Source organism: Xenopus tropicalis, chromosome 4 (genome assembly GCF_000004195.4).
Source record: "Xenopus tropicalis strain Nigerian chromosome 4, UCB_Xtro_10.0, whole genome shotgun sequence".
NCBI lineage: Eukaryota > Metazoa > Chordata > Amphibia > Anura > Pipidae > Xenopus > Xenopus tropicalis.
The window spans coordinates 62211179-62230000 of NC_030680.2; the positions used below are offsets into that span (position 1 = coordinate 62211179).

Below are 18822 nucleotides of genomic sequence, written 5' to 3' on the forward strand. Positions count from 1 at the left end.
TAACCAAGACAAAAGATTTTTGGCTGCAGATGAGGTCATTTTTTTCCATTTTCAAAGTACACCTTTTATACAAGATATAAAAAATATGAGCAGCTTAGACATTGACTGAATGTTTCTAAAGGCATCCCAACCCTATTTAGTAATAGGCTATTTTCTTTTCAATACCTTTTTTTTTTTTATTTATTTTACAGTGATAGTAAAGGTAAGTGGGGCACATTTACTGGAACAAAAATGGGGTAATTTATGACCTGTGACCCATTGGGGACTTTGCACAATGACTTCTTCAGCTAATGCAGAATTGACACAGGTCTCTGCTTCATTTTTGAGTGCAGTGACCTGCTGCTGCCCTGATGAATATAGCTCTCCCTGCATTTGGCAGTGCTATATTCACGAAGGTCAGAAGGGTAGGTGTTCCCCCTCTTACCCCCTAACTTGTACATCACTCAGAAGCACACTTTAGAAAGCAACAAAGGACAGGCTGGCGCCATAGTAAATAACCCCTAAAACATTACATTTTCATATAACCATGAACTATTTTATTCATTAAAAAAAACACACACATTTTTTAATACTCATAGCTACATTTAAAACAATATATAATAAAAAATAATGCAAACAAATGATTTACCTTGTATAAACTATTGTTAGTTGGCCCCATGTCAAGGTATATTCTATTTCACAACTGTGTTAAATAGCTAAAGGAAAAACATCAAAATATATACTTTTTCTGCAGCAACAAAATAAGTAAAATGTATATTTTCTTTTTAAATTCTATTTTAAGAAAATTTCCAAAGCCACTTAATCATGTATCAAAGATACTTTAGCTTCAATTTGTACAACCTAAAGCCCTTCAGTCTGTAGGTTGTTATGACTCCTGACAGCTTATTGTGGGACTTTTACAAATATAAAAAGTGCAATTTTCAGTGTATGCTCCTCACTTCAGATACCTTGTGTCCCAGGTTAGATACAGTTTAATAGAATACGCCAAAGTGCCCTTTTCTGCTTTCGACTTAGCGATAAGGTTTTATGAGGAAAAAAAAAGTGTAATACTGTTAATTACTCTACAATGTACACTCCCATGTGTTTTTTAACATCAGTGTTAACTTTTACTTGTATCACCCTTTTGTGCCAAGACCGCTCAGGAGGAAGCCGGAAATTGCAAAATGTGTCAGCGGCGAGAGAGGACGTGAAGAGGAGCACTATACAGGGCACGACTGCTGAACCCAGGAGCGACACTGCAGGTTGCAAACAGGGAAATAAAAAGGAGTAGCCACCTGACCCATACCAGTGACTCTTGATACGCACATCCTATACTCTTAAAGGACAATGAAAGGTTAATATAAATTAAAAGTAAATCTAAAGACATTCTTTTTAAGTACTTACTGCATAGCTAAATTCCCAGATCCCTGCTTGCTTCTCTTGAGATATGGTGCTGGCAGACTACAGTGACATCACTGAAATATCTCTCCCCTTCCTGAGCATGTGTGTAACTTGATCCTGTCTCCTGTTCTGAGCTACACATGCCCACCAGCCAGTCAGAAGTGGATCTGCCAGAGGGGAGGGGAGGGGGGGAGGGAATGAAACACGTGCAGTATGAAGCAAGGAGGGAAAGGAAGGGAGAATACCTTTTTAGAGATGGCTGCCTGTTCTAGAAAATGTGAAGCAAGTGTGACTGAGTAAATATTTGATTAGGTGAGCCAAAAGTGTGGCGTTTTTACTAAACAATAGGAGGACTATTGGGCAGTATGCTTTTTAAATTTTGACTTGCATTCTCCTTTAAGTGCACAGAAGGGGAAGGGAAATGGATAAGTCGTGAAATTAACTTAAAGTTGGAAATTTACCTATGTGAAGTGGTTCCTAATACTGCGTGAAATTAAGAAGTGGGAAAGCAGAGATTCATGAGCTACAAGCTAATTAACTGGATGCCATATAAACCCAAGGGGGTCTGTAAGTAGATTGGCAGTCGGAAAGTGAAGTGATATCACAACTAGGCACAAAAGGGCTATACAAGTAAAAGTTATCACTGGTGTTAAACACATGGGAGTGCACATTGTAAAGTAATTAACAGTATTTCACTATATATATATATATATATATATATATATATATATATATATATATATTTATTTCATTTATTTATTTTTTTCCTCATCACTAAATCTAAAGCAGAAGAGGGCACTTTGGAGTATTCTATTGAGCTTATTGTGGGAGTTTGGTTTAACACCTTCATGTTTGGCTTGCCTAATTTAAGTCCTTCTCTTCAAGTAGAGATTTAAATAGGTAATATCCAGTAAGTTGCTAGATGCAGGCAGGTCTATGTAATGTGGAAAAAGTGTTTGCTGCACAGAAGGCTTAATATCATCAATTCAACAGCAATGTCATTGGACATAAAATATTACAAAAAGTCAAAATAAAAAGTCACTGTGGCTCATTTATCAACACTGGAAAAATTAGCAATTTGGCAATGAATCACAATTTTCCTTTTTCTCCTGATTGTTCTACCTGATGCTGGTTGGAAGAAGCTAATCACACTGGTTGCTCTGGGTGATTGCCCAAGTGTAAATTTGGCCAGTGTTGAATTTAATAAATAAGAAATCAAGCAGATTTCTATAGCCAAGTAATTAATGCCATATGGTAATGTAAGTTTATCTTCTTTACAAATGATATAATGAATGTTTAGAGAAATGAAGGCCATAGAGCAATGCAACTTAGTTTAAAGTGTTCTGCAAACAAGTGGATTGTTTTCAGCCAAGAAATTAAGCGAACCCACATATAAAAACGTATGCCTATTTGCTATCAGTAATTACATTTGAGTTTCTATTACCTCTGATTAAAAAGAAAATCAAAACTGGCCTTTTCCTGACAGAAGTTCCATAAAGTAATAACTTTCAGGGGTGAATTATCCATTAAATGGATAGGGCACAATATTTTAAAGGCCAGAATAGTAAACTGCATTGGCCTTTTTGACATCTGTGTTCCCAGTGACCTGCTTTTCTGCAGGTTATTTTGTATGTTGGCACTGGAGAAGGTTATCAAAGCTGAAGTGCCCATTCAACTGCCCAAACAGGAGTGCACCATTGTGGATGAGGGCTACTGGAAGTACTGAAACTGCAGCTGAAAACAAAGTGTATATGAAATGTAATGCATGAAACTGTTAAAAAATAAAAAACAAATTTCAAAAAGAAAGTTAAAACAGAAAACAACAGCTGTTACTTTAACATAAGCAAATCCTTCACAGAAATCCTGCAGAGCTGTGTTGAGATTCTGTAATTCAATAGACAGAGTACACAGAAACTGTGTTAGTCCTGTGCTCACCGGCCTCTATCAGAGTGCCTTTTTGTCTTTGTTCTCTTGCTTTGTTCATCATTTCCGGTCTTCAGTATGCACACACATGCAGACACACCAGCAATGGCTTTAGGTAGGTCAGTTCCTTTGGCCCATCTTTGTCTCTCTTTGTCATATACCTGCACAGTTCTGGAAAATGCAGTATTTTCCCAGCTGTAACCACCAAGAATGTAAATCTTGCCATCGAGGACAGCCACCCCTGATTCACTGTTTGGCTGAAGCAATGGGGCTATTCGCGTCCACTGATTGCACTGGGGGCTGTAACACTCTACACTCAATATATCAAATCGTTCCATGGATTCTAGATTATCATCACTGCCACCAACAGAATATATGCTATCTTCCAGTGTGCACATACTGTGCCAGCCTCTAGCAGTGATCATTGGCCTCCTCTCTTCCCACGCATCTGCACGATTGTCATAACAAAGCATATTTTTCCTATATGGTCCAATCTGGTAGTCGTGTCCTCCTGATATATAGATAAATTCTTTGTGAACCGTTCCTGCATGTCCATATGTGAATCTAGAATAAAAGACAAAATTATCAACAACTACCTATGGTGTATTCATTATTTATCCAGATTTATTAAAACCCACATAACCACCCAACTGTAATTTTACTTTCAAAACAATTATACAAATCTGGAAACCGCTGATTAAGTTTTTCTGTAAGCAATCAGAGGCATTCAGTGTGTTGAACACTGCCAGACATGGCTGATTCTGGGTCTGTGTATAAATGCAGGGTGAGAATCAGCTGATCCACTGGCCTCAGTTCCCTTCTGCGTCTGCACTGAGATACACTGCAGTGGTCAGTCAAACTATATGAAATGATGATGTTGTATACAGCAGTCTATGGAGGCCACTGGCAGTCAGAAGGCCATAAAAATCCTTTAAGGGCTGCATCTGGCCATTCACATCCCTGATTTAAACAGGAGTCAGTTCTCTTCCACATCAATCTGGGTTCTGCTAAACTGACTGATTACAGAGAAGACACATTCAGCTTTCAGTAGCAATTACATTTATACATCATTTTAACACTATAGAAAGGTTTTTACTAATGTAGACTAGAAAGTTGCATAGAATTACAATGTCTTTTATTAAGAAAAAAAATTTGGGACAGAGAATCTCTTTATCTATACCCTAATGCTCTTGGCTCACATACCCACACTAAAGTTGCATCTCTTAACATCCCCCACTTACTGCTCTGTAATCTCTCAAAGTGTTACCCAATATTCCTTTCCTCATCAGTCAATTTAACAACAGCTCTCTCTTTCATGGGTGAGAATTCTACATAAAGCTCATAATCCAGTTGCTTAGAGGTAATCTTTGCACTAATCATCTTACATCTCAAGTACGGCAATCTGCTTCTACTAAGCATTCCTTGCTTCAACCAATCCTGCACACAGCTACCATTTGTAAATATTCTTTTAGCGACTGCTTCATTTTTACAGTCTCTTACAAGTATCCAAACTCTTGCCATGGCCTCCAAAGTCCTTCAGTCAGCCTCTACATTTGCCTTGTGAATTGAAATACTTTTTACAAAGCAGTCAAGTAGGGACTTATCCTAAGGAGATATTTTAGAAATTATTCTGCTGCCCAGTGGCACAGTGCAAGGCTTTCCTCTCCTCTCCAGAAGTATGTAAACAATACATTATCTAGTCAATTTGCAGCTGGCATACACACACCAAAACCTTACAATATTTGGTGCGTGTATGAGGGGTTCGATGAGACGACTGATATAAGGCTGTGGATATCGGTCGTCTTGGTGATCGAGCAGGCTAAAATGAGCAAAATTTGCGTTTAAGGCTGAATCTGCAGGTGGAGGTAAAATCCCTATTGTTTGTACCTCCATATCCGACGACTCAGCCCTGGGGGAAACAAACTATCTTTCCTGCGACTAACTGGAGTAAAATCACTTCCCTCCCTTCCCCCCCCCCCCCCCCATGCAGCTAATCAGCAGAAAATGGGAAGGTAGCAAGATAGCAGATCCCAGAAGACATCAGAATAGCACTCAATAGTAAGAAATTTAAGTCCGGCTTGGGACTCCTCCAGTTACATGGGAGTAGGAGAAACAATAGTTTATCTGAAAGCAGTTCTAATGCGTAGCGCTGGCTCTTTCTGAAAGCTCAATGCACTGAGATGGCTGACTACACACCAATATTACAAGAATAAAATTTTATATGGTAGAGTGAATTATTAGCTATCTAAACTTGTGGCTGTAGGAGAGCCCAGAAGTATAGAGGACCCTGCGAGATCCTGACCAGTGTACAATTTCAATATATCTCTGGGAAACAATAGTCATTATAAATACAGTTATGGGACCTATAATCTAGAACACACAGGTCCTGAGGTCTTCCGGGTTGGATCACCATTCATGACAAAATCTACCATTCATGACAAAGTCTACTAAAAAAATAATTTAAACATTAAAAAAACCCATTAGGATTGTTTTGCTTCCAATAAGGGTTTATTATATCTTAGTTGAGATCAAGTACAAGGTACTGTTTTATTATAACAGAGAATAAGGGAACCATTTTTAAAAATTTGAATTATGTCATTAAAATAGATTGTAAGCTCTACAGGGCAGGGACCTTCATCCTCTTGTGTCTTTGACTCTTAACTTATTGCAACTGTATTTATCTTGTATCTATCTTGTATCTATCTGTCTTAATAATCCTCTGGTTGTATTAATGTATTCTTCTGTACAGCACTGCGTACATAAGTAGTGCTTTATAAATAAAGATATACAAAGATATACATACATTAAAATGGAGTCTATAGGAGATGGTCTTATTTCATTAAAATTGGGTCTATGGGAGACACATCCCATACCTGTACATCTATTATCATTAAAAATGTGTAGCCTACAGTATGGGCACATTGTTTTAACTATTTCATAAAATGTTAAAACATAATGTATAAAACTGTTCACATGAAAACAGTACAAAGTAAGCACATAGAAAACGTAAGGTCAGAATTGGTGAATATTAAATAATATAGAGAAAAAGAATTACACATAGCTTGATGAAAAATGTAGGTCAATGCCAGAATTAGGGTATTCATTCAATTACAAATATAGAGATTTTAATGAAAGCTATTTAATTTCAATCATCATTTGTTTAGTGTGCAGTACAAAATTGCACAAATCATTGCAGAAAACATTCACCTTGGCAACTCTGATACATATGTCCATGTGTCCTGCTGAGGGCAATATAATTCCACGGAAGATAAGGCCCCACTTTCATTCCTTCCACCAACTGCTACAAGCCTATCAGACACAGCTGCTAGATAAAAGTCCACTCGACGTTGGTTCATGGAAGCTACCTGCAAAAAACACCAGAAGCCACATTTACTAACGGGGATAAAGAGCTAGGCACAGATTGGTGTAATTCGCTATGCTTTTTCCCCACATTGCAGTATTTCTCTCATATGTTTTAAGATACTTCGCGCAGTTCACTTGTATCCAATAAATCTATTTATTATGTTACAGGACTAGGTAAGAAAGGTGCTTGTGCAGCCTCTGCAGTATTTACAGTATAGCACATGCTACCCCCCCCATCCTTTGAGTATGAAGACTACAATGCTACCATCCCAAATCCTTGGTGTGCCAAGAGTGGTGGCATCTTCTCATGGTCTATCAAACAAACACACAATTAAAATCAATTAACCAAATTTTGATCCTCTATTTTTAATGAATAATCCCCTAAGTATTCAGTTGTAAATCCTTAGTAAAAATCTCTACTACTTCTGAAGCAGCCACATTTCTACATGAAGTGGCAGAATGATTGTACAATGCTGCCTGTACAAGTGTTTATTGTTTCTTATAGGTAAGTACTTTATTTTTTTGTTTTATAAAACCTGATTGTTATCTAGAACAAATATGGGAATTCAGAAAGATACTTATTTTTTTCAAAGATATATTGGTGTGGTGGCACATAGGCAATTTGAATGTTGCAAGTCTTGAAATGGCAACACCAAATACACAATATATATATACATACACACACACACAACTGACTTGCAAAGTGGCAGAAAGCACTTCATAACTTGTGACTGACACGCAGGCATATCTATAACTATATAAATTACATGATATGGTGAATGAGTATCTAGGGCATTTCACAGTGCCACCACCTTAGATTGTTGTAAAATTTTATGCAAAAACCAATCAGTGCATTGAGGCACATGATATGTAATGAGAATTGAGGATGTCGTATGGAAACTAATACACTACCACACATAATGGATAATGGTGTAGCAGCACCACATTGCAGACTTGGTCTGCTTGCAGCAGTGTTAAACTCTCACCTTGATCCACTGATTCCAGCGGGGATCATACCTGTAGAGAAGGTTGGAGGCAGCGTCCCCACCATTGTCTCTTGAGAAACTTCCACCAGCAACAAAGATGAAGTCCCCTAGAACCGTGACACAATGATGACTTCGTCTTGCTGGCAGCTGTGTCTCAGACAACCATTGCTCCTTTGTCATGTCCAAACTACAGACGTCATCACTCAGCTCAAGACAATGTTCAGATACCTCTCCCCCTACAAATAGGAGTCTCTCCACACCAGCACGCAGGGAGCTTCGGGTATTTTGAAGCAATGGTTGAGCAGACACATTATTATGATAATAAACAGCTTCCTCCACTAAACTCTCACAGTTAGCTTCTTTTGGGAGGAGAGAGCATACTGCCGGCTTTACTCTGTGTAAGAGGTCACTCTTAGGAATCAGCTGAAACCGAATGTTCTGGAGCACCTGATAAGCTAGGCTGTCTCTTTCAGGAGAATGAGTCAGCCACTGCAGAGCAGACTGCAGGAGATCATGTTCACCTACATGTTGCACTTGGTTGCTGCTTAAATACTGGCAGATCTTCTGAGTGGATATATTTTGCAAAAAGTCAGCAGTAAAGGAAAGTGTGGCATAGTTCTGTAGAATAAAGCAATCAATATAGGAACCAAGGCGTTCCAAGCAATAAATCGAAGCCAGTTCTTGCAGGTAAAGATAATTTTCTTCACTCACCTCATTCTCCAGATACTCACAGCAGAAGTCCACCACTTTCCAGATTTGCAAAAGGTGAGCTGTCTCTAAAACATAATCAATGTTTCCACCATCCAAGGACAGGTCAGAGTTGTACAAGAAATCAATCACAGCTTTCAGTCCTATATAAGAAGCCCCAACTAATTCGACCTCCCTTTGGTGGGCCTCACGCATTCCAATAGTGAACATAGAATTAAAATAGTCACTACAAGCAGCTAGGAGGTTCCTGTGAGCAGGGACCCTCTGCTCATCTGCCACCAATACAACATCACAGAACAGGCCTTTTTGCCTTTGCTCGTTAAAACTATGAAGAACATGTGTAGAGTGGTCCTCCCATCTGTATAGCTAAACAATGAACAATAAGCAGAAAATAAGTGTCAAGACAATAACACTAAAATAGGCAGTATTGAATCTTACAGCTTATTTATGAGACTATAATAAGCAAAATGCATTTTAAATTCTGTTATAACACATTGGCTTTATGCTTTAAGAAAACAGAATTTCAACCCCAAAAGAAATGAACTGGATTTGCTTTAATTCTGCAAGCATCTTGTGTTTCATGTGTTATCAACCTAGGTAAAGCCTTTACTATATTATTGTAAGTTCTGATCATTTCCTTGTCCAGCCGTATGTACGGATGTTCTATTACAGTGCTTTCACTAACTGAAACCATATCATTACCTACACAGACCACAAACGGATACCTCTCCAAACTTAGATTACAAAAGGCAACTAATATGCAGAATGAGGATGATTAAAGGAATAAACAGTATTCTACAAGGCACTCCTGTTGTTTCCTATATTGTAAATGAAAGACTTTTAAAGAAAAGAACGATACATGCTTCTATTTTAAAATATAATTTATTACAACAGAGCATATGTTATATATTTTATGTAAACTATTATAATAAAAAAAAATCTTAAACTAGAAAACAAATCATGGAGAAGGAATAAATACTACTTACTCAGACTTAGAAAGGTGTTTTAGATTCTTAGGGATAATTCAAGGGTTAGAGCCCATATGCTACTAAAGCCCTAAAGGCTAAAGAAAAAGCTATGGCTTTTGTCATTTCTTGAGTTAAACTGGACAAATAGGGAAAGTGAAGCTACTACATGTTTTATCCTGGCAAGGAAACAGTCCATTATAGAGGGTAAGTTACTGTGCGCTGATAATGTACCTACCTTGCAAATATCAATCATGGAGTGGCTTAAATTTCTATTTTTGCCCTGTTAGCTCAAGAAATAACTAAAAACATGTGACCAATTAATTGAGACCTAAACTAAAATTTGCTAAAACCCAGTGGGCCAAATCGAAAATCTGCCCATTTGCACCAAGCTTTAGACTGTGAGCACACAGATTTATCGGGATTTTTATAAGAAATTGTAGAAAAAAAATGCAGAAGGTATAAAGTAAAATAATGCAATATAATAAATACCTTTGATGACTCACTGATCTTGTGTGGCCGGGACACTCGAGTCTGCCTGGAACCCTCCATAATGCTTTAGATAGCTCTCTTTGGGGAAAAAAATGCTAAAGATTAATCAGTTATCCTAGGGCTGTGGGATACAACAGAATGCAGCTCAGAACACAGCTAATATAGTATTGTCATCTTTTTATCACTTAAATACAGCTATATCTACTAGGAACACCAATTATGAAATTACAATGAAATTTCACAAAGCACTGGATTTCAGACCAACTGATAAAACCCTTTTGGACCTGTGTCAGAGAATTTGCTAAGTTTCCATAACAGGTTAGTAAATGAGCCTAAATATGCAGTATTCCACTTTGAAATATAGCTAATATTTCCAACTACCATTTACCATGTTTGGTGGATTAAGCTGTCTGGATACATTCACCAGCATAAGCAATCCTTTGCATAATCAGCTCTGGTTATTTATTATCTTATTAGTGGTAAGAGCACAGTACTGTTGACATGCCTCTGACTTTTTCCAGATGTCTTGGTTTCACATAGAACTAAAAGCACAAAAGAGAAAGAAAACATGCCATGTTATATTATACTTCAAGTTAGCAATTGAAGGGAAGTTGATACTATGGATACTTTTTTGTGAAATAATATATAGGTTTAAATTAACAAATACAAAACAGAAGCATTAATAAAGATTTGCTTATACAGAGCATAAGTTTTACCACTTGGGTGACCAGTTCTGTTGTTTTATTTGTAGGGCAGCACATGGCATATTAGTGTACATTTACTAACAGCTAGATACTTTCAACACTACGTCTTCATTTGGTCAATATTTCTCATCAAACTTCTATGGGCCTGATTCACTAAAGGGCGATAAAAATTATCGCATGCTTTTTCGCGTTAAAAAACGCAAAATAACTTGCGCGCGATTCACCATAGTATTATCGCGTGCGAAAAATCGCCATTTTCGCATGGGGTATTTCTCGCACTAGTTTTACCGTTTTGCGTTAATTTCCGCGCTGAAAAGAATACGATCGCATGATTCACTATAACTTTTGCGCGTTAAATATCGCATTCGGCTATACGAAAATTAACACCTACTACAGGCAGGCGAAAAATTATACAAAAGTACTGTAAATGATTTTGTGCAATAAAATATGGACTTACAGTGTTATTTATTCAAGTCTGTGTTTCCCCCAGAGTGACGCAGCCGCCAGTTTGCAGCGAAATGTTCATTTTTAATACAGTAATTTTCCGCAAGTATTGGCGTGTATGGCTAACATGGCGTGCGTTCATTTGCGCAACTATTTCTATTTGGCTACAAGTGATGAAATGTTTCGCCAGGCATGGATTCGCAGCGAATTTTTGGACGTGCGTTGAATTATTTCGCGGCGGATTTTTTCATGCGTTTCGCAAAACAATCCGCCAATGGCAAAACGCATGAAAAAATTTGCCACGCCAAAATTCACCGCACATCCACAAATTGATACAAGTGTCAAAAAATAATAGTCACGGGCAACAATTTTTTTGCCCGCACAACATTTTTGCCGTTTCGGGGATCTTTCGAAAGATTTGCTAATTTTTCACTAAAGAAACCAGAACACATTTGCTCATCACTAGTGGCTACTATTTATAAGCATCTACTATTTATATGTGGCTAATATTTATATACACCATTTATATGCTTCGACAATTTTTATACACCATTTCTATGCTACCATTCATATTCGGCGATTATTCGCGTAATTTAGCGCATGTACAGGCAAATACCGCATTGAAATAGTCTTTCGCGACTTAAATAACGCTTGCAATATCGCGCGTAAAAAAGCACGAGTATGCTTATAGTGAATCGTGCGAAAAATTGCCGAAATTAAGCGGCAGTAAAAATTTTAGCGCACAATAAGAATAGCGCACGTTTTATCGCCCTTTAGTGAATCAGGCCCTATGTGTCTAACTCTAAGATAGATTATACCAAAATGATTGTAAAGATCTGTGATGCCCTCAAACACAGAAATTATTTAGCTTACTGCTTAACATATCTCCAGTTTAGACTTTCAGCAACTAACCAGTTGCTAACATCCAGTTAACTCTAGCAACCTAGCTTTGAATGATAGATTATGCAATGAACAGGAGAAGACCTGAAAAGAAAATCAGTAATAAAAACTTGCAATATTAATAATATTGTAAAACCACTGAGCAATTAGTGTTTGCCTGCAAATGCAAATCATTTAAAAACAACAAAAACATGAAGACCAATTGAATTGTTGCTAAGAATAATCCATTCTATAACATACCAAGGGGGAGCTGCACCCTAAAACGCGAACGTTTCAAGTTGACGCTGGTAATTCTCTCTCTTAGTCACTAGGCGGCTATATCAAACCCAAGGTATAATTGAAATTGTGGAAAGCCGTGCAGCTCTGAAGCCATTACCAAAACATGACAGGATGACTCTGCTGAACCAAACAGCGTGTAATTGCCGACACCCCATGTCCATCTTATTTCCTATATGAACCCGTCATACAGTTCCGTAGCTAGCACTCTAGATTAATGGATTCTGCCAAGTTAGAAGCACCCATCAGCAGGCCAAATATCCATACTGTCTCCCCTCCACCTTCATCGCATTCACCCTACCTGCAAACCAACTATCTTCATTGCTGTCCCAAGCGAGTGTATATCATCTGTGCCACATCTTCCTGAGTGAGGGGATCAAACCATTAAATGCATGTATCTGTAGTTTGTTAGTGCTGCAAAGCCCACTGCTCTGCCTTCAGCAAACAAACGTATCTAACCAGGCTAAAAAGCTTCTACCAGAAACGTTTAGGGGATATTTAGCTTATGTGCCCCTCCATTCACTCTGATTAGAGACAGGCTCATGACATCACTCTCATGGAAGTCCCAGTAATGCCTTGCGACTTGGGGCAACTCTAACAGGAAGCAGACAGCGGCAGAGGAGGTAACAACCATTGGACGGCTCAGCCGAAGGGGTGAATCCAGCCCACTAGCATTTCATTGGTGGAAATCTGACATCACAACTTCCCCCGGCAAAAAAAAAACTGATTGTCGCTGCCAATAGTTTAGCATGAGAGGATTGGCTGAAGGGGTTGGACAGCGCTGAAGTAATTTAGGAAAGCGCTGAGGGACTGTGGAGACAGCAAGACAGCAAATTCCCTCCAGCACACAAAGGGGTTAACAGCTCCTGTTACAGGCGGGGAAAAAGAGAACACTCCTATAGCTCCCCCCTCCCCTCTGCTATACAGATCACCCTGCAGCGTCCCACTGGCAGCAGCTGCAACACGGAGGATCATCTCTGCCAGCGTTCATCTGCTCACCCCCCCTCATCTGCCTCTGCCTTCCTGCAACGCTCCTGCCATGAGCGACGAGCTCATACAGCAGGTTCAGGCCAGGCTAGCGGCCGAGGGAGCCGGCTGGCTGCAACAGCTCCTCGGCTCCCCCAGCACACAGGTACAGCCGAGGCAAGCAGCGAGCGGCGCCAGCAGACGCCCGCTTCGCCGCTCCCGCCCTCCCTCCCGCCTGCGTCCCAGCCCTCCCCGAACCGCCCGGCGCATGACCTCCGCCGCTGCCTCCCAACCGCCGACTGCCGTGTCGGCAAGGCAGCGCGCGGAGGTCAGGACCGGTGCCCGCGTGACGTCACGTGGCGCCGCCACTGCCACCAATGCGGCCCCCACACATAAGCCCCCCACCAGTCACAATAAGGCGAGGAGGGCCACACGCAGGCCCCCCCAAGCGCCCCAGGCGCATAACAGTACAGCCCCCCAGGCTCAAAACAGTACAGCCCCCATGGCTGAGGCAGCCCCTCAGCCCAGTGTACCTGTCAGCCTAGCACCCCTTTTCACCACCCCCACCCCCAACCCCCACTGCAGCACTGGGCCTCTTGTAGACATCAGGCACAGGGCCCCTGTCTTACAGGAGGTTGAGGAAGGAGAACTCCTTTTTGAGGAAGCTCTATCTAGGTCACCCAGCCTGTCACCAGACCATTTCTTCTCCACGCAGCCCACTTCCCCCCCCCTCCCCACCCGTATCATACAGCTCGGAGCTGTTCCCTCAAGTTTTCTACACCCAACCCCCGGCACAGGCACACGCCAGTCGCGCCCAGCAGTTGGCGGGCACCAGGGCCGCCATCAGGGGGGCACAGGGGGTACAGTCATCCCGGGCCCGGACGTTTCTAACTTTAAAGGGGGCCCGGCCGTGATAGAGTTTTCTTAGCTCGGGCCCCCTTTAAACGAGTCCGGGCCCTATTACTGCTGGCGTCCTCCGTTATGTCCCGGTGCTCCCTGCTCCATCTGCGCTTATATATGGTTGCGCCCCGTGCGTATGACGTCACACGCACGGGGCGCAACGTTTATAAAAGCGCAGATGTAGCAGACAGCAGTGGGACATAGCGGTGGACGTCAAGGAAGCTGGAGGACGCAGGGGAACAGCAGTAAGCAGCAGGGGGGGTGTCCTACCCTTACAACGAAAAGAAGCCCACATTTACAGGATAGAAAAAAATATATAGTAAATATATATATATGGTTTAAAAACACTAAACAAGATAAAAAAAAACAATTTGCCTAAGAAATTTTTTTAAAAAGTGCTAAAAAAAAAAACCACACAGTCTACAACTCCCAGCATCCCCCACAGATCACAAGTGTAATTGTTAAGGCTGATTTAACAGCCACAAAATATATATACATCAGCCTGGGAGATAACTACGGGTACTAGCATAAGCACAAAACAAGCGATTGCCCTGGAGGAAGCAGCAGGGTGCTGGGGGGGGAGCAGGAGGATGCTTGGGGGGGCCTGGGGGAAGCAGGAGGATGCTGGGGGGGGCAGGAGGATGCTTGGGGGGGCCTGGGGGAAGCAGGAGGATGCTGGGGGAGCTGGAGGATGCTTGGGGGGCCCTGGAGGATGCTGGCGGGGAGCCGGAGGACACGGGAGGAAGCAGTAAGCAGTGGGGAGCGGGCAATAGTATGGGGGAGGACCACCAATGTTTTAGTGGGCCCTGGCTACCAATGTTTTAGGAGGGCACTAGCTACCAATGTTTTAGGGGGCCCTGGCTACCAATGTCTGTGTGTACTTTGTATTGATGGGAGGGGTCACTGGGGGAGGGGCCATTGGGGGCGTGGGAGGAGTGGGGCCTAGAAAATTTAGTTGTGAGGGGCCCCGTGATTTCTGATGGCGGCCCTGGTGGGCACACCTGCACCAAGGGCCACTCAGGACACCGGGGCACACAGGCGCCATTCCACTGGCGCGACCAGCGGGGTGTCGGCCAGCCACCAACCGGTCACCACCCCGACTTGGAGCACGGTCGTACGGAGGGCTGCCTCCACACGATCAACCTCACCCAGAGTTCCCCTTCATCATGGCAGTCCCAGACCAGCTGACACTGGCTACCACCAAGGCAGACCTAGGCTATGTGACACATCTGGGTACAACTCGAGATCCCAGCCAATAGCAGCACCTGCATGCCCGGTTCCGGCTAGCCACAACCAACCAGAGCACGACTGGAACCCAGCAGGTGAACTTTCATGCGCCAGGGCGTGGGGCCAGCAAGCAAATAGTAGCACGGAAATTTTGGCTGAATTGCAAGCCATCATGGAAAAAATAGGCCCCTCTACCGCTCACACTAATATCTCATTCCCTTGTCCGTTGAAGGATACGTACTTCTGTGGGGTATCCCCCCTGGGCTGTCACCTGTCAGGGGAGACTAGGGAAAAAATTTGGAAGAACGAGTACGTGGATATATGGTCCCTCGTCTCCCCTGAGCAGCCCACAGTGGACAAGGAAAGGAGATTTGACAAATCAGACGACAAAAAGCCAAAGGTGGCAAAAACTTTTGGCAACTGGTTACAAGCATTCTCGGTCCTGGCCTGCATCATAGGCCAAAAATATCCGTCAAAATGCTCAGAGCTATTCGCCTATAGGACACACGGGGGCGCCTCATGGTGGCGCTACGATGAGGAATTTAGACACAGACTAGCCCTTAAACCAGAGCTGGGTTGGGATATAAAAGCCACTGATGCATGGCTAAGGATCATGATGACCCCAAAACCGCCCTTTTAACACAGTGCCGCTGCGCCTTCCTCTACCGGGTCCCAAGGCGCAGCGGCAGCAAGACGTCCCGGAGTCTGCTGGCTCTTCAACGAAGGGCACTGCAGATTCTTCGGGAACTGCAAATTCAAGCACAAATCCAATTTCTGTGGCGGGGCCCATTCGGCCCTGTGATGCTTTAAAAAGACCAGGGTGCCACCAAAAACTCCGGCAATGGTTCGCGGCGAGGACGCCAGTGAGCGTCCTAAAGATGTCGCCATGGCTAGACCAATACCACAGGAAGGGGGAAGCCGCGTTAATTAGGGACGGGTTTACCTACGGTTTCTTCATCCCCTTCACACCAAATTCTCAACCAATTTTTGCAGAAAACCTGAAATGTGTACCGGAGAACCGGGAAATAGTGGCAGCAAAGCTGCAGAACGAGGTAGCCCTGGGCCGCATGGCTGGCCCTTTCCCATCCCTGCCCTTCCCAAATTTACGCGTTTCCCCTTTGGGTGTCGTGCCAAAAAAGGAGCCTGGAAAATTCCGGCTCATCCATTACCTCTCACACCCGAAGGGAATATCGGTAAATGACGGGATCAGCAAGGAAGTGGCGGCAGTCTCATACATATCCTTTGACCGGGCGGTATCCCTAGTGAGACAGGCAGGAAAGGGTGCACTACTAGCCAAGTCAGATATCGAGTCTGCATTCCGCCTTCTCCCGATACACAGCGACTGCTATCATCTATTGGGTTGCCAATTCGAAGGCCAGTTCTACTACGATTTGTGCCTTCCCATGGACTGCTCAATATCTTGTCGCTACTTCGAGTGCTTTAGCACGTTCTTAGAATGGGTAGTGAGGCACGAAACCGGGCATAACTCCGTCATCAACTACCTGGACAACTTCCTGTTCATAGGTCCCCAAAACACCAATGTGTGCCAACTGCTGCTGAGCACGTTCCAATTTTTCATGGCAAAATTTGGAGTCCCCTTGTCTAAGGAAAAAACGGAAGGCCCGGTCACCGTTTTATCCTTTCTGGGCATTGAAATCGACACGGTGGAGCTAGTCTTCCGCCTCCCCGACGACAAACTGCAAAAACTAAAAAGCACAGTAGCCAAAGTCACAGTAGCAAAAAAAGTAACGCTCCGCAGCATGCAGTCCTTACTGGGTCTGCTGGTCTTTGCTTGCCGCATTATGCCCATAGCACGGGTTTTCTCGCAGAGGCTATCCTTGTCCACATGTGGCATTAAGCAGCCCCATCACTTTATTAGGATAACAAAGCAGTTACGGGAAGACCTGAAGGTCTGGCAAACCTTTTTAGAGCAATACAACGGGCACACGTGCCTCATGGACACTGAAGTGTCCAACGAGGAACTGGGTTTATTCACGGATGCTGCCGGCTCCACAGGCTTCGGAGCCATCCTGGCCCGGACCTGGTGCGCAGAACAGTGGCCTGATAACTGGGCCCCGGTAGGGCTATGCAAAAACCTGACCGCTGGAACTGTTCCCCATCGTGGTGGCGGTGGAAATCTGGGGTCATAGAATATCAGGAAAAAAGATCTGTTTCTGGACAGACAATATGAGCGTAGTATTCGCAATAAACAAGTTAACCTCCTCTTCACTACCAGTACTCGCTCTGCTAAGACATCTGGTCCTACGCTGCCTTGAGCTCAATATATGGTTCCGCGCCCGGCATGTGCCGGGACGTGTAAATGTTGCTGCTGACGCTCTCTCTCATTTTCAGTGGGGGACCTTCAGAGACTTGGTGCCGGATACGGAACGGGAGGGAGCAGAATGCCCATTATTCCTATGGCGTCTGGTGGAGGACAACTGCTGAGCCTGGTTAGGTCCTCGGTCACCCCAGCAACGTGGCAAGCATATGGTAACGCATGGAGCGAGTGGTTACAATTTGCTAAGGGCAGGAACAGCGAGGATACTCGCCAGCTATGCGACAGTACTATTAATTACCTGGTAGCGCTGCGAGCCAGGGGCGGGTCAGCAATTTCCGTGCAAAGGCGCCTCACCGGCTTGGCCTTCTTCTTTAAACTTCTAGGTTGGCAGGATGTCACTAAGCACTTCATAATTACACAGGCCCTCAAGGGCTGGAGGCGAGTGGGGAAAAAGGGGGACACGCACAGGCCGGTGGATTTCCAGCTGCTACAGCGCTTACTAGCCCCACTTCAGGTAATCTGCAAGTCTCCATACGAGACTGCACTATTCCGAGCAGCGTTCAGCCTTGCCTTCTTCGGGGCCCTTCGCATTAGCGAGCTTGTCCCCCCGAGCGCCAAAAAGCCGGGCGGTCTGAAGCAAGAGGACATGATAGTAAACAAAAAATTTATAAGGTTCCGGATAGGCAGGTCAAAAACCGATGTTATGGGAAGGGGCTGCTGGGTGACCATCTCCGCTATCCAAGGCCATGCTTGCCCTGTACACTTGATTAGCACCTTTGCGGCGCGGCGAAGCGCAGGCTCAAATTTCCTCGTACACGAGGATGGCTCCCCCCTCGCACGCTATCAGTTTAGCCGCCTTTTCAACAGATGCCTGGAGCATCTGGGCCTGGACAAAAAGGAGTTTGGCACGCACTCCTTCAGGATTGGCGCTGCAACAGAAGCATGCTTACAAGGCCTTAGCGAGTCGTCAGTAAAGTCAGTGGGAAGGTGGAAGTCAAACTGCTTTGCTGCATATATCCGTCCCAACCTGATAATTAATCAGTTCTCTCCCCAGGTTCCAATACGCCAGTAATCCTATTGGTCGGGCATTCCTACCTCCGTCGGGCAGAGAGGCGGGCGGCTATTCGTCCAGGAGGCAGGAACCTCGGCTTCCAAGGGGTTGACATGGTTTGGAAGGGAATTAGCGGCTTGCGGTGGCTACAAGTACTACCAGAAGTGTTCACCTTTAGCAAAATCTATAACGGCCCACTGGTATTGGTCATTCATGCAGGGGGCAACGACCTAGGCGCGGTTAAGGTGTCCGAGCTAAT

The 18822-nt window shown here is 43.4% G+C and overlaps 1 protein-coding gene across 2 annotated transcripts; it reads right to left on the reverse strand.

The window, feature by feature from the left end:
- Positions 1-1853: 1853 nt before the first annotated feature.
- On the reverse strand, positions 1854-13802 carry klhl36 (kelch like family member 36). 2 transcript variants are annotated; one of them, XM_002934947.5, is made up of 6 exons: positions 12443-13802; positions 10206-10359; positions 9818-9895; positions 7653-8726; positions 6511-6668; positions 1854-3867 (listed from the first exon to the last, which is right to left on the reverse strand). In XM_002934947.5, the coding sequence occupies exons 3-6, from the start codon at positions 9875-9877 to the stop codon at positions 3312-3314; spliced, it is 1848 nt and encodes a 615-aa protein (XP_002934993.1). In that variant the 5' UTR covers positions 9878-9895; positions 10206-10359; positions 12443-13802; the 3' UTR covers positions 1854-3311. The 2 variants fall into 2 exon arrangements, with proteins under 2 accessions (XP_002934993.1, XP_004913650.1); XM_004913593.4 differs by lacking the exon at positions 12443-13802 and adding an exon at positions 12106-12436.
- Positions 13803-18822: the final 5020 nt, after the last annotated feature.

Coding starts and splice junctions, on each gene's coding strand:
- klhl36 (XM_002934947.5), bottom strand. CDS start 9,877: ATGGAGGGTTCCAGGCAGACTCGAGTGTCCCGGCCACACAAGATCAGT. Junction 8,727..9,817: donor AGATCAGTGAGTCATCAAAG/GTATTTATTATA, acceptor TTCATTGTTTAG/CTATACAGATGGGAGGACCA. Junction 6,669..7,652: donor GCTGGAATCAGTGGATCAAG/GTGAGAGTTTAA, acceptor TGTTTTTTGCAG/GTAGCTTCCATGAACCAACG.